Below are 16,602 nucleotides of genomic sequence, written 5' to 3'. Positions count from 1 at the left end.
TATGCGAAGCAGATGTGTCACGCTGCATGTGGCAAATGGTGGTCACACCAGATACTGACTGGTTTTCTGATCCACGCCCCTACTTTTTTTTTTTAAGGTATCAGTGACCAACAGATGCATATCTGTATTCCCAGTTATGTGAAATCCATAGATTAGGCCCCAATGAATTCCTTATATGAACTGTAACTCAGTAAAATTGTTGTATGTTGCGTTTTATATTTTTTGGTTCAGTGTATATAGCCTACAGCCAGCACTCAGCAAGGATAATGTAGAAATGGTAGAAAAGGAAAATCACCTCTTAAGAAATAAAACTCTGGGTGAATAGAAACAGGCGCCAGGGGCCATTATGTACCAAGCGTCTCAGAGTAGGAATACTGATCTAGGATCAGGTCTCCCCGCACCAGGTAATCTTATTCATTGTGATCTAAAAGCCAAAACGGATCCTATTCTTACAGGCTGACTACACCGCTCACGCACGCGTTGCAAAATAAATGTAGAAATCTATATTATTCAATTATTGCACCAACACTGATCGCGCACGCCAACGAGCGTCTGCGTTGCCAAGGGATAAAATAGAAGTCAGTTCTATTTGTGACGCAGATCGCGCTGCAAGTGCTGCCTCTCCCATCTCCTCACTGGTTCATAGAAGCAGGTACCCACATGTCATCTCCTCATTGGTTATACCCACGTGGGTGACTGAAAGACGAATAAGGTCGGTGGTGGTAAGGCACCTAATTTATGAAAGTTGCCAATCGCAATATAAAGTCAAGAGAAGAAAAGGCCTGGAAGGAGGAGAGATGACTAGAAACGATTCGGTTGACCGTTTTATGTGTGGATTAATTGGCGGAGTAGATGACCTAGCGCATTTCAGGTAAAATAACATCTCAATGTTTATATCCCAGGACAAATTAGCTAGCAACAGCAAGCTAGCTAAATAGGACAAATTAGCTAGCAAGTGCAAGCTAGCTAGCTAAATTACCATAAATGTTTAATGCCTTTCGACCTTCCCCAAATTAATAGAATTGGTTCAGAGTTTGTTTTGATATTTTAACCCGCGTGTCGTGATCAAGTTTGGTTTGGGGGGACAAAATACATTTATGCACGATGGCGCACACGCACAGCCGGTTTGGGTTCCGTGTTAAAATGCTGTATGAATACGGACCCCTCGGTGTTTTTGTTTGTTTTTTTATTTTTTATTGTTGTATTTATTAAGGATCCCCATTAGCTGCTGCCATAGCTACTCTTCCTGGGGTCCAAACAAGATTTAAGGCAATTACATCTCAAAATAATTCTAATAAAACAGTACATCAAAAAACACATTATTACACACTACTCTACCACTACATATCTACGATACAACACATTATTACACACTACTCTACCATAACATATCTACAATACAACACATTATTACACACTACTCTACCACTACATATCTACGATACAACACATTATTACACACTACTCTACCATAACATATCTACAATACAACACATTATTACACACTACTCTACCACTACATATCTACGATACAACACATTATTACACACTACTCTACCACTACATATCTACGATACAACACATTATTACACACTACTCTACCACTACATATCTACAATACAACACATTATTACACACTACTCTACCACTACATATCTACGATACAACACATTATTACACACTACTCTACCACTACATATCTACGATACAACACATTATTACACACTACTCTACCATAACATATCTACAATACAACACATTATTACACACTACTCTACCACTACATATCTACGATACAACACATTATTACACACTACTCTACCACTACATATCTACAATACAACACATTATTACACACTACTCTACCACTACATATCTACGATACAACACATTATTACACACTACTCTACCATAACATATCTACAATACAACACATTATTACACACTACTCTACCACTACATATCTACGATACGACATGTATTATACCACGATATCATTATGCATGGATGTGTAGGTTGAGTTTGAGGTTGTCATGCCTAAATTTGCTAATTTAGTCAATGAAAGAAATGAAGTATTTGGCATTATCAGTGTGTTTTTTTGATGAATGAGCCATCTGATTCAATAGAGTTCGCCTTTGTTTCATAGTACAGTTTCTTCTTATTTTTGTTTAGTCACATGATTTCTCAATCTACAGTACGTTTGCCAATCGTCTGGGCAGCCAAACTTATTTGCCATTTCCTTTCGCCTCATCCCTCTCAACCATACAACAGTTTTTACAGTAATTTTCTTAATGGGTGCGTGCTTATTAGTAACTGGAATAAGCAATTTCATAAATGCGTCAAGTGCACCGTCTGATTTACTTCTCATTACACACCACAGAACAGCAAATATTCTTTACATCTTAAACATAGGAATCAACTCTTGTATGATCTCTCATTGTCATGGCGACGACTAATTCAATTGTATGTTCATTATGGTTGGCTAATGGTCTGCCGCTGCTACTAGGCCTAAATTAATCATGGGTAATGTAGGATGAATCAGTTACAGATTAAACACCTTGTAGTCCAAGCTTCCACTAGGCTAGTCAGACAGGGAAAATGCCTGCCTGTACTGCCTTGTAGACCCAGCTTCCACTAGGCTAGTCAGACAGGGAAAAGGCTTGCCTGTACTGCCTTGTAGACCCAGCTTCCACTAGGCTAGTCAGACAGGGAAAAGGCTTGCCTGTACTGCCTTGTAGACCCAGCTTCCACTAGGCTAGTCAGACAGGGAAAAGGCTTGCCTGTACTTCGTTGTACTCCCAGCTTCCACTAGGCTAGTCAGACAGGGAAAAGGCTTGCCTGTACTGCCTTGTAGACCCAGCTTCCACTAGGCTAGTCAGACAGGGAAAAGGCTTGCCTGTACTGCCTTGTAGACCCAGCTTCCACTAGGCTAGTCAGACAGGGAAAAGGCTTGCCTGTACTTCGTTGTACTCCCAGCTTCCACTAGGCTAGTCAGACAGGGAAAAGGCTTGCCTGTACTGCCTTGTAGACCCAGCTTCCACTAGACTTGAAAAATAAGTCTCAATTGCCTCACTTTGTTAGATCAACCAATATTTCAGGGGTCGGTGCTCAAGCACCACATGGATTTGGTTTAGTGTTGGTGGTAGAATGGTGACTATTGAGTTTATTTGAATTGGAGCCAGTATTATTGTTTGGATTCAAGTGTGTAGAAAGATCTCATGGTGATGTTGCGAAACTGGTGTTTTTTAGTCGCTGTGAATCCCCTCTCGTAGCTGGTATACAAGACATCCACCTCTTCTCTTATTCACATCTTCCAGTAAAAAGCACTTATTTAGGATGCCTGTGTCTGTTTAGTTTTATATGGCTTGAAAATATATTTTGTGGCATAAACCCACAGGACACATTTAGAGACATTCTTCACATGCAAAGTATTCGGCCAAAAACAATTTCACTGCAATTAAATCCATTCCCGTGTTTCTCAAGCAAGCGGAGTGTCATAACCAGGTTTCATTTGGATGAAGTGAGAGGCATACTTTGTGTTTGCTGGAGTAGTATACAGGTTGTCATGACGACAATAACTTCCTCATGCTGTGTAGTTCCCTCTTTAGATGTCAGAGGAAATGAATGTAAATGATCATGTTTACTGTACTAAAGAAGTCACAATGTGTTTTAGCACCTCCACCCCTTTCGTTTTCTGTAATGACACCAGAAACTAAACCGAATTATTCATCATCTCTCAGGCCATGCTCCAAATGGCACCCTATTCCCTGTGTAGTGCACTATTGACCAGGGCCCATATGACCCTGGTCAAAAGTAGTGCACTAAATCAGGAATAAAGTTCCATTTGGGACGTAGCCCCAATTCTTCTGTTGTGGTGCAGTAAATAACTTAGAGTATGACAAGCTGTGTTTGAGTACGGTTCCAATAGCTCACTGGGTTAGAGCACGGTGCTGGTAACATTAGGCTGGTGGGTTATACTGTAGAGCGCGGTGCTGGTAACATTAGGCTGGTGGGTTATACTGTAGAGCACGGTGCTGGTAACATTAGGCTGGTGGGTTATACTGTAGAGCGCGGTGCTGGTAACATTAGGCTGGTGGGTTATACTGTAGAGCGCGGTGCTGGTAACATTAGGCTGGTGGGTTATACTGTAGAGCACGGTGCTGGTAACATTAGGCTGGTGGGTTATACTGTAGAGCGCGGTGCTGGTAACATTAGGCTGGTGGGTTATACTGTAGAGCGCGGTGCTGGTAACATTAGGCTGGTGGGTTATACTGTAGAGCGCGGTGCTGGTAACATTAGGCTGGTGGGTTATACTGTAGAGCGCGGTGCTGGTAACATTAGGCTGGTGGGTTATACTGTAGAGCGCGGTGCTGGTAACATTAGGCTGGTGGGTTATACTGTAGAGCGCGGTGCTGGTAACATTAGGCTGGTGGGTTATACTGTAGAGCGCGGTGCTGGTAACATTAGGCTGGTGGGTTATACTGTAGAGCGCGGTGCTGGTAACATTAGGCTGGTGGGTTATACTGTAGAGCGCGGTGCTGGTAACATTAGGCTGGTGGGTTATACTGTAGAGCGCGGTGCTGGTAACATTAGGCTGGTGGGTTATACTGTAGAGCGCGGTGCTGGTAACATTAGGCTGGTGGGTTATACTGTAGAGCGCGGTGCTGGTAACATTAGGCTGGTGGGTTATACTGTAGAGCGCGGTGCTGGTAACATTAGGCTGGTGGGTTATACTGTAGAGCGCGGTGCTGGTAACATTAGGCTGGTGGGTTGATTTTTCCCCATAGGCCATGTACAGTAATGAATGAATATGCTGTCAATTTTTACAGTTGTATGTCGATTTTGATAAAACTCGCCCCTTCTACATGTTTTTTATGAACCAGAGTGTCAGCCAGTTTTAGTGACTGTGACGGGGTTTTATCTGTCAATCAATGTAGTATTGTAAAACGGTGATGTAAGAAGACTATGGTGTTGGAGGAGGTTTGAGAAAGTAGGGGTGGAGACGTGCTGGTGTCAGACTATTAGGATTTGAAAAGGATTTGATCTTCTCCCACATGCAGACATAAAAGCTGCTAAGCATTAAGTGATCCTCCCCTTTTGTGGACAATGAGAATAGATTAATTTCATCCGAGTTAAGTTCAAATGCAATATTAATAACGTTTAGTTAGTCAATGTGACAGCTCTTTAGTGCAGCTCAAATTGTGCTAGCGAGAGCGCTCCACTGAAAAATGTACTACTAAGCAGAAGAAATGAAATTGCATATTCTTGATGGCTCCAGTAACTGCTACTCTGTTGGTTCTAGTAACTGCTACTCTGTTGGTTCTAGTAACTGCTACTCTGTTGGCTGTAGTAACTGCTACTCTGTTGGTTCTAGTAACTGCTACTCTGTTGGTTCTAGTAACTGCTACTCTGTTGGTTCTAGTAACTGCTACTCAGTTGGTTCTAGTAACTGCTACTCTGTTGGTTCTAGTAACTGCTACTCTGTTGGTTCTAGTAACTGCTACTCTGTTGGCTGTAGTAACTCCTACTCTGTTGGCTGTAGTAACTGCTACTCTGTTGGCTGTAGTAACTGCTACTCTGTTGGCTGTAGTAACTGCTACTCTGTTGGTTCTAGTAACGGCTACTCTGTTGGTTCTAGTAACGGCTACTCTGTTGGTTCTAGTAACTGCTACTCTGTTGGCTGTAGTAACTGCTACTCTGTTGGTTCTAGTAACTGCTACTCTGTTGGCTCTAGTAACTGCTACTCTGTTGGTTCTAGTAACTGCTACTCTGTTGGCTGTAGTAACTGCTACTCTGTTGGTTCTAGTAACTGCTACTCTGTTGGCTGTAGTAACTGCTACTCTGTTGGTTCTAGTAACTGCTACTCTGTTGGTTCTAGTAACTGCTACTCTGTTGGTTCTAGTAACTGCTACTCTGTTGGTTCTAGTAACTTCTACTCTGTTGGCTGTAGTAACTGCTACTCTGTTGGTTCTAGTAACTGCTACTCTGTTGGTTCTAGTAACTGCTACTCTGTTGGTTCTAGTAACTGCTACTCTGTTGGTTCTAGTAACTGCTACTCTTTTGGTTCTAGTAACTGCTACTCTGTTGGCTGTAGTAACTGCTACTGGTTTTTCAACAGAACCATGTATGTGCCCCAAATGGCACCCTATTCTTTGTATAGTGCACTACTTTTTGACCAGAACCATATGGACTCTATGGGCCCTGGTCAAAAGTATTTCACTACACAGGGAATAGGGTGCCATTTGGGGCACAGGCCCCTGATCCTCCATTGTCCCAGATGGAGGAGGCCTCCAGGACGTCTAATGAGACCAGAGTGAGACCATGGATGGGCGAGACAACAGTGAGTCATTGCTGGGAAATCTCTCGGCAGCTGTTTTTGGACACACCCTCTGGAGACTTGGGAATACAGAGCAGAACACCGCTGGCTTGGTCTGTCTGTGGTTACAGACAGTGACAGAGAGACAATCATTGGCAGAGTAGAGGAGGCATTCAAGTTATCCATTTACCTAAAAATGACCTATAAAGTTTAACTCAAACACCACATTCCCATGCTGGTTTCCCCTTGTGGTGTTTTTTATTTTATTTATTTTATTTCACCTTTATTCAACCAGGTAGGCAAGTTGAGAACAAGTTCTCATTTACAACTGCGACCTGGACAAGATAAAGCAAAGCAGTTCGACACATAAAACAACACAGAGTTACACATGGAGTAAAATAAACATAGTCAATAATACAGTAGAAAAATAAGTCTATATACAATGTGAGCATATGAGGTGAGATAAGGGAGGTAAAGGCAATAAATAGGCCATGGTGGCGAAGACCAGACCAGTGTTTCAATGGTCAAGCACCAGAGAGTGGTCAGCTTACTTTATCTGTCTCTGAATGCTTAAGCTGGGGTTTGTTTGTGTTATTGATAATATAATGGTTTAAGGGTCCGTCATTTGCTTTATTAGACTATGAGCTTGAGTGACGATGAGCTTGTGTACGACATGTTTTTTCTTTAAAGCTCTGTTTTGCTGGAGGGTTTTCATGCAATAGGCTTAGGCCTACGTTTTAGTGCAGTGCAGATTCTGAGGTTCTTGATTATTCATTGTCATTCAAATGAAAGGTTAATTTCGTTTTGATCTTCCAAAATGTTGCAACCTTAACTTGAATTGACAGAATTGAGGAACATCCAACCCAACGTCACAGATGAGTTGGTTCTGTAATTGCAGTGGTTTCTCATTTTCAGACCAAATGACACATGATTTCAATGCTCAGTAAAAGCCTTCTAAATGCTGATTATATACTGGCTGTATGCAAATGGTTTGTTTTGTCTCTATCTTGATCCTAGGAGGATCAACTGTGTATTTTTGTTATTTCCTGTTTGGCTGAAATAAGGGTTATTGTGGTCGAGAAATGGTCTGTGTTTTCTTTGCTAGTTTAGACCTATATAAGAGGCTTTACTGCTTTAAAATGGAGGTTTGTTTTGGCATGACTCATCAGACAAAATGCAGTCGATTGAAATGACGAATAGTTTATTGTCTATGTTAATCCCAAAGATGGAGAATGCCAAACCATATGTCATTAACATAACCATTAACATAAATTAGATATACTTGGGCAAGTCCGATGGATGAGCAGATTGAAAGTGTTAATTTTCAGCATCAGTCTTTCATTACTTCAGTTCTTCCACTCATTGCCTATTCCGCTGAAGGGGAAGTTGTGCTGCAGCTCGCGGGGAGGCAGGATGTTAGAACTTTCTCTGTTTGATGTGTGTTTCAATGCACGGGACCAAAGATGCTGTATAATGACGAGAGAATCTTGTTTCCTCTTTAACAATGGGAGTCGTTGTCCCAAAGGCGGGAAGGCAGGCGGTCTGCATATCGTGGACAGATTTGGACGGGAGTGAACCTTCTCGCTTCGCCTCTTGCGCTCTGACGGGACTCTCTTCTTTCGGTACTCGCTATCTGGATGCAATGGTTTGTGGGAAATGCCTCCACATTTCAGCCTAGTAGGAGATGAGCCGAGATTCAACAAAGTAAAATTATTTTCTTCTTCGTTGAACAAACGTATTGTGGACTGCGCGCGGTACTAATACACAGCATGAGCTGCACTCTACACATTTGGACTGGAATGCACGCGAATAACTTTCCGTAGTCGTTTTAAAGCAACGTATTCAGACTTAATTGTTGGATATCTGTGCACAATCTCGCAGCAGGTAAAGTTTTTTTTTTGGGGGATGAGACGCTGACACGGTGGTGAATTGAAATCCAACTTGCGATGAGACGACTTAGTGCTATTTACTCGCATGAAACACCAAACAAACAGTTGAGTAAATGTGACGTCTAACCAACGGGCCGCAGGAATGTTCGTAAGGTGAGTTGTCCATGGCACAGTTACAAGTTGGCAAGTAGGCGACACTGTTGTCTTTTTAGGAGGGTGGAGCGTAGGAGTGTCCATCTGAGAGAGGGATTTTCAACAGGTTTCTTCTCTCAGTAATGTCTAATTTCTCACTTCACGAAACAACTAAGGCTGTGTTTAGACGGGCAGCCCAAATCTTGATATTTTTCCACTAATTGGTCTTTTGACCAAGCACATCAGATTTTTTTTTTATCAGAACTGTTTTGGTTGGTCAAAATACCAAATGAGAAAATATCAGAATTGGCCTGCCTGACTAAACGCAGCCCATGTAACGTTCAACGGTAACAGCTGTGCCGCAAACGTTACTCACTAAACTGGGCTCTTTTGGTTCTTTCTTTTAGTGCATGGATTCATGACATATATTCGTTGTTTTAGTGAATATCCTTTCAAAATAAGGAAATACGTTCTTTATTACCCTGGAATTGCGTGACAGTCAACGAAGCACGTGATTACCAAACCAGCTTTCTGTTTGTCATTGTCAATAATCAAACGATACGTGCATTTCATGGTTGCATTTATGCAAAACTGTTTAAATTATTCCATACGATTCACACCAATTGTTTTGCTCCGCGTCAGGGATATCACATTCATCACGTCAAACACTGTCAATTTAGTGTGTTCTGCTTTCACATTACTAATGCCATGGATGCTTTGACTAAAATAGTCATACATTCAGGCTTTTGATCTTTTGTCTGCTTATTTCCTATAAACATTTCAGCTGTCTTACGATAAGCTCTTCCTGCTACTATTTCGTAATTGGCAAAATGACACAGGCTATTTGCATATCTTTCGACTCACAAATACTCTAAAAAGTCCAGTTTACTGAGAAGCTATATTGAAAAGGCCGTATAGTATTTGTGTTTTTATTTGGCTATATCAACTGGACTGTGTGTGTGCTTATGCTGGGCTGTCCTACGTGAGGAATGCCAGACATTCTTTAATGCATTGCATTGGATTTGCAAAGGATACCTGGCATAGCTTGTTGCCTAGATAACTCCTTGAGGGGTGAGTCAGTGAAGCGATGTCCAATTTGAAGAAACAAGTTTGTAGTCCATGTCTAGCATTACAGTTGAATAAGAATGAGATGATTTCCTAGGAACACGATGATAAACCTTTATAACCCATCTGGCAGCTGTACAATGCATGAAGCTGAATCTCCCTTGGCTTTCACTTAGTTGTGCCACACAGTGGTAGAAATCTAGAACTGCATCCTTAACTCTCACTCACTCACGGATAACCTTTGTGTATGAATTCAAGCATGCTTTTTTAGGACACATGCCTACGAGATGAATGTGCTAGGTCAAGTAAACAGTGGTCCATTGCTATGGTCGGAGGAGTGCTGACATTAAATCAAGCACTTGAGGAGAACTGAAAAAATGGGCCAACCGTCCGAGCAACATCCCAGTCAGTAAGACCCCAGGCTGGTGCCGACAAACACGGTTTCATAGATAATGGCACAAGCCTACATTTTACTTAGCAACAGTTGTAGCCATATTTGTTAAGAAAGAAAATTGGGAAGTGTTTGAGTTATAAGATGATAGAGTACACTGGACTCCTAAGCAAGTTCACCTTCTCTGTCATGGCCTTAATGCATTTTCAGTAAGCTTTTTTAAAAGAAATAATTGAAACCAAGGGCGTTCATGTACATTTAATACCATGATCAGCGGTGCCACGGTTCCATAGTGCAAGCAGCCAAATTGTGTTTAGGTGCCATTTTAAGGATTAGGCTCGGGCAGCAGAAAGTATTTTCACTAATTGTTTCCCTCAAAAACATCTGCGTTATTTTGCATTGCGTTTTAGTGCCAGACCCACAATCCAAAACGCACTGTAAACTCCCTAATGAAAAATCAAATAATACTTCTCTTTGTGTAGCTTTATTATAGTTTTGGTTGGTGCATAGCTCTAGAAATAGATGTTTTGGGGTCACTAAATTGACTGGACAACTTCAGTTATTGGTTGTATTTAAAAAAAAGTTTTAAGTACTTGGGCCAACTCAACAGACAGTTATTGAAACAAAGGCTATCTTTTTGCGCTAAATTAACAATCAGTTTACTTTAACGTGTGACTACCATTTGCTCAGTTAAATGCAGAACTATGAATAACTTGGTTTTGTCTAACCTTCAATGGTGAATTTTCGTTTGTCTTACATTGCTCCACTGACCCAGGAATGTGAATTCTTCACTGGGGCTGTGGTTCTGGAATTGAAACCGTTCTGTATTTTCACAGTATACAGTTCCTTCAGAAAGTGTTCACACCCTTTTACTTATCCACATGTTACAGCCTAAATTTAAAATGGATTAAATAACGTTTCTGTGTCACTGAGCTACACAATACACCATCATTTCAAGGTGGACATATTTGTCTTTTTGTAGAACATTTTAGAAATGAATAAAAAACGTAAAGTTGGAATGTAATGAGACTAAGTATTCAACCCCTTTGTTATGGCAAGCCTAATTCAGTTCAGGAGTGAAAATGTGCTTCACAAGTTTCATGGACTCATTCTATTTTCAATAAAAGTGGTTAACATGATTTTTGAATAACTACCTCATCTCTGTACCCCACACATACAATTATCTTGAAGGTCCCTCAATCAAGTAGGGAATTTAAAGCACAGATTCAAACACCAGGGAGGTTTTCCAATGCCTCGCAAAGAAGGGCACCAATTGGTAGATGTGTAAAAATAAAAAAAAGTAGACATTGAATATCCATTTGGGTATGATGAAGTTATTAATTGCACTTTGGATGGTGTATCAATACACCCACTCACTACAAAGATGCAGGTGTCCTTCCTAACTCAGTTGCCGGAGACAAGGAAACAGCTCAGGGATTTCACCATGAGGCCGATTGTGACTTTAAAACAGAGTTTAATGGCTGTGATATGAGAACTGAGTATGGATCAACAACATTGTAGTTACTCCACAATACTAACCTAAATGACAGTGAAAAACAGGAAGCCTGTACAGAACAAAAATATTCCAAAATATGCATCCTGTTTGCAACAAGGAACTTAAGTAATACTGCAAAAAATGTGGCAAAGCAATTTTAACTTTATGTTCTGAATACAAAGCATTATATTTGGGGCAAATCCACTCTTCATATTTTCAAACATGGGGGTGGCTGCATCATGTTATGGGTATGCTTGTCATCGTTAAGGACTGGACCGTTTTTTTTGGGGGGGGATACAAATAAATGGAATACAGATATAAGCACAGGCAAAATCCTAGAGGAAACCCTGGTTCTGTCTGCTTTCCAACAGACACTGGGAGGCAAATTCACCTTTCAGCTGGATGATTACCTAAAACACAAGGCCAAATATACACGAGTTGGTTACCAAGATAACAGTGAATGTTCCTGAGTGGCCTAATTTACAGTTTTGACTTAAATTGGCTTGAAAATCAATGGTAAGACTTAAATGGCTGTCTAGCAATGATCAACAACCAACTTGACAGAGCTTGAAGAATTTTAATAAGAATAATGGGCAATTGTACAATCCAGGTGTGCAACCCAGAAAGACTCGTAGCTGTAATCACTGCCAAAGGTGATTCTAACATTTATTGGCTCAGGGTAGAATACGTATATGGATGAGATTTCATTTTCAATACATTAGCTACAATTTCTAAACATGTTTTCACTTTGTCATTGTGTGTGTGGATGGGTGAGGGGGGAAAAATATATTTAATCAATTTTAAATTCAGGCTGTAAAACATCAATGTGGAATTAATCAAGGGGTATGAATACTTTCTGAAGGCACTAAGAACTCAAAAATACCCAGTATTTTTTTTCTTGTAACCTAGCACCATTTCACAGATCAATACAAGTTGTTGCCTCGCATAAAAAAATAAATATGCATAGCAACGTGTGTTTTGAGGATGAGTCAGAGGATGGTGTCAAAGTGGAGCGCGTCTCCACATCCCTCCCCCCACTACTTACTACACTATATAGGGTTCCGTTTGGGATGCAGCCCATATATATCCGTCCAGCTCTTTAGCCCTGGGGCCTCTGGCTCTGCCAGAGAGCTTTCCAAGTATAACACTGCCGTGGGTGGAGCGCCTGTTGTTCGGATCCAGTACACATCTCACTCTTACAAAATATCCATCAAAATTTAGTATGATATAAGGCGCTGGCCAAGCTCCTCCTTTTAGTGTCTCCCAGGATCACTGGCCAAGCTCCTCCTTTTAGTCTCCCAGGGTCACTGGCCAAGCTCCTCCTCTTAGTCTCCCAGGATCACTGGCCAAGCTCCTCCTCTTAGTCTCCCAGGATCACTGGCCAAGCTCCTCCTTTTAGTGTCTCCCAGGATCACTGGCCAAGCTCCTCCTTTTAGTGTCTCCCAGGGTCACTGGCCAAGCTCCTCCTTTTAGTGTCTCCCAGGGTCACTGGCCAAGCTCCTCCTCTTAGTGTCTCCCAGGATCACTGGCCAAGCTCCTCCTTTTAGTGTCTCCCAGGATCACTGGCCAAGCTCCTCCTTTTAGTGTCTCCCAGGATCACTGGCCAAGCTCCTCCTTTTAGTGTCTCCCAGGATCACTGGCCAAGCTCCTCCTCTTAGTCTCCCAGGGTCACTGGCCAAGCTCCTCCTCTTAGTCTCCCAGGGTCACTGGCCAAGCTCCTCCTCTTAGTCTCCCAGGGTCACTGGCCAAGCTCCTCCTCTTAGTCTCCCAGGATCACTGGCCAAGCTCCTCCTTTTAGTCTCCCAGGATCAGTGGCCAAGCTCCTCCTCTTAGTCTCCCAGGGTCACTGGCCAAGCCCCTCCTCTTAGTCTCCCAGGGTCACTGGCCAAGCTCCTCCTTTTAGTCTCCCAGGATCACTGGCCAAGCTCCTCCTCTTAGTCTCCCAGGGTCACTGGCCAAGCTCCTCCTTTTAGTGTCTCCCAGGGTCACTGGCCAAGCTTCTCCTTTTAGTCTCCCAGGATCACTGGCCAGCTCCTCCTCTTAGTCTCCCAGGATCACTGGCCAAGCTCCTCCTTTTAGTGTCTCCCAGGATCACTGGCCAAGCTCCTCCTTTTAGTGTCTCCCAGGATCACTGGCCAAGCTCCTCCTCTTAGTCTCCCAGGATCACTGGCCAAGCTCCTCCTTTTAGTCTCCCAGGGTCACTGGCCAAGCTCCTCCTCTTAGTCTCCCAGGATCACTGGCCAAGCTCCTCCTTTTAGTCTCCCAGGATCACTGGCCAAGCTCCTCCTCTTAGTCTCCCAGGGTCACTGGCCAAGCTCCTCCTTTTAGTGTCTCCCAGGGTCACTGGCCAAGCTCCTCCTCTTAGTCTCCCAGGATCACTGGCCAAGCTCCTCCTTTTAGTGTCTCCCAGGATCACTGGCCAAGCTCCTCCTCTTAGTCTCCCAGGGTCACTGGCCAAGCTCCTCAAATTTTATGTCACATGCGCCGAATACAACAGCTGTAGACCTTACAGTGAAATGCTTACGTACAAGCCCTTAACCAACAATGCAGTTTAAGAAAATACCAACAAAAAAAGCAAGAGATAAGAATAACAAATGATTAAAGAGCAGCAGTAAATAACAATAGCGGGACTATATACAGGGAGTGCCTGTACAGAGTCAATGTGCAGGGGCACCGGTGTCGGTAATATGTACAGTGAGGAGGGGGGGGTATTTAATCCCCTGCTGATTTTGTACGTTTGCCCAAGTGCAAAGAAATTATCAGTCTGTAATTTTAATGGTAGGTTTATTTGAACAGTGAGAGACAGAATAACAACAAAAAAGTCCAGAAAAACACATGTCAAATGTTATAAATTATTTGCATTTTAATGAGGGAAATAAGTATTTGACCCCTCTGCAAAACATGACTTAGTACTTGGTGGCAAAACCCTTGTTGGCAATCAGAGGTCAGACGTTTCTTGTAGTTGGCCACCAGGTTTGCACACATCTCAGGAGGGATTTTGTCCCACTCCTCTTTGCAGATCTTCTCCAAGTCATTAAGGTTTCGAGGCTGACGTTTGGCAACTCAAACCTTCAGCTCCCTCCACAGATTTTCTATGGGATTAAGGTCTGGAGACTGGCTAGGCCACTCCAGGACCTTAATGTGCTTCTTCTTGAGCCACTCCTTTGTTGCCTTGGCCGTGTGTTTTGGGTCATTGTCATGCTGGAATACCCATCCACGACCCATTTTCAATGCCCTGACTGAGGGAAGGAGGTTCTTACCCAAGATTTGACGGTACATGGCCCGTCCATCGTCCCTTTGATGCGGTTAAGTTGTCCTGTCCCCTTAGCAGAAAAACACCCCCACAGCATAATGTTTCCACCTCCATGTTTGACGGTGGGGATGGTGTTCTTGGGGTCATAGGCAGCATTCCTCCTCCTCCAAACACGGCGAGTTGAGTTGATGTCAAAGAGCTCCATTTCGGTCCAATCTGACCACAACAATTTCACCCAGTTGTCCTCTGAATCATTCAGATGTTCATTGGCAAACTTCAGACGGGCATGTATATGTGCTTTCTTGAGCAGGGAGACCTTGCGGGCGCTGCAGGATTTCAGTCCTACACGGCGTAGTGTGTTACCAATTTTGTTTTTTTGGTGACTATGGTCCCAGCTGCATTGAGATCATTGATAAGGTCCTCCCGTGTATTGCAAATAGTCTGGGTAGCCATTTGATTAGCTGGTCAGGAGTCTTATGACTTGGGGGTAGAAGCTGTTTAGAAGCCGCTTTGACCTAGACTTGACGCTCCGGTATCGCTTGCCGTGCGGTAGCAAAGAGAACAGTCTATGACTAGGGCCTTCCTCTGACACAGCCTGGTATAGTGGTCCTGGATGGCAGGAAGCTTAGCCCCGGTGATGTACTGGGCCGTACGCACTACCCTCTGTGGTACCTTGCGGTCGGAGGCCGAGCAGTTGCCATACCAGGCAGTGATGAAACCCGTCGGGAGGCTCTCGATGGTGCAGCTGTAAAACCTTTTGACGGTCTGAGGACTCATGCCACATTTTTTCAGTCTCCTGAGGGGGAATAGGTTTTGTCGTGCCCTCTTCACGACTGTCTTGGTGTGCTTGGACCATGTTAGTTTGGTGATGTGGACACCAAGGAACTTGAAGCTCACAACCTGCTCCACTACAGCCCGCCGATGAGAATGGGGCGTGCTCGGTCCTCCTTTTCCTGTTGTCCACAATCATCTCCTTTGTCTTGATAACATTGAGGGAGAGGTTGTTGTCCTTGCACCACATGGTTAGGTCTCTGACCTCCCTACATGCTGTCTCATCGTTGTCGGGGATCAAGCCTACAACTGTTGTCATCAGCAAACTTAATGATGGTGTTGGAGTTGTGCCTGGCCGTGCAGTCATGAGTGAACAGGGAGTACAGGAGGGGACTGAGCACACACCCCTGAGGGGCCCCCGTGTTGAGGATCAGCGTGGCGGATGTGTTGTTACCTACCCTTACCACCTGGGGACGGCCCGTTAGGAACTCCAAGATCCAGTTGCAGAGGGAGGTGTTTAGTCCCAGAGTCCTTAGCTTAGTGATGAGCTTTGAGGGGGGCTACGGTGTTGAACGCTGAGCTATAGTCAATGAATAGCATTCTCACATAGGTGTTCCTTTTGTCCAGGTGGGAAAAGGCAGTATGGAGTGCAATAGAGAGAGCATCGTCATAGAGTGGGTCTATGGTGTCTGGGATAATGGTGTTGATGTGAGCCATGAACAGCATTTCAAAGCATTTCATGGCTACAGACGTTAGTGATACGGGTCGGTAGTCATTTAGGCAGGTTACCTTAGTGTTCTTGGGTACAGGGACTATGGTGGTCTGCTTGAAACATGTTGGTATTACAGACTCAGACAGGGAGAGGTTGAAAATGTCAGTGAAGACACTTGCCTGTTGTTCTGCGCATGCTCGGAGGACACATCCTGGTAATCCATCTGGCCCTGCGGCCTTGTGAAAGTTGACCTGTTTAAAGGTCTTGCTCACATCGGCTGTGGAGAGCGTGATCACACAGTCGTCCAGAACAGCTTATGCTTTCATGCATGTTTCAGTGTTACTTGCCTCGACGCGAGCATCGAAGTTATTTAGCTCATCTGGTAAGCTCGTGTAATTGGGCAGCTCTTGGCTGTGGTTCCCTTTTGTGGTCTAATAGTTTGCAAGCCCTGCCACATCCGACGAGCGGAGCTGGTGTAGTATGATTCGATCCTCGTCCTGTATTGACGCTTTGCCTGTTTGATGGTTCGTCGGAGGGCATAGCAGGATTTCTTACAAGCTTCCGGGTTAGATTCCCGC

At 43.4% G+C, this 16,602-nt stretch overlaps 1 protein-coding gene across 6 annotated transcripts in view; it reads left to right on the top strand.

Moving 5' to 3' along the window:
* The window catches only part of psd3l (pleckstrin and Sec7 domain containing 3, like), a 151,476-nt gene that overhangs the window by 53,183 nt on the left and 81,691 nt on the right, over nucleotides 1-16,602 (top strand). For 2 of the 6 annotated variants that reach the window (XM_029710370.1, XM_029710368.1), the window contains exon 1: nucleotides 7,580-8,358. The exons of the other annotated variants lie outside the window; for them this stretch is intronic. In XM_029710370.1, the coding sequence (XP_029566230.1) occupies nucleotides 8,348-8,358 (11 nt within the window). In that variant the 5' untranslated portion in view covers nucleotides 7,580-8,347. Of the gene's footprint in view, nucleotides 1-7,579; nucleotides 8,359-16,602 lie in introns of those variants that run through there. 6 annotated transcript variants of the gene reach the window in all.

This window comes from Salmo trutta, chromosome 23, assembly GCF_901001165.1.
Source record: "Salmo trutta chromosome 23, fSalTru1.1, whole genome shotgun sequence".
Taxonomy (NCBI): domain Eukaryota; kingdom Metazoa; phylum Chordata; class Actinopteri; order Salmoniformes; family Salmonidae; genus Salmo; species Salmo trutta.
This window is presented reverse-complemented; position numbering and strand designations above follow the sequence as displayed.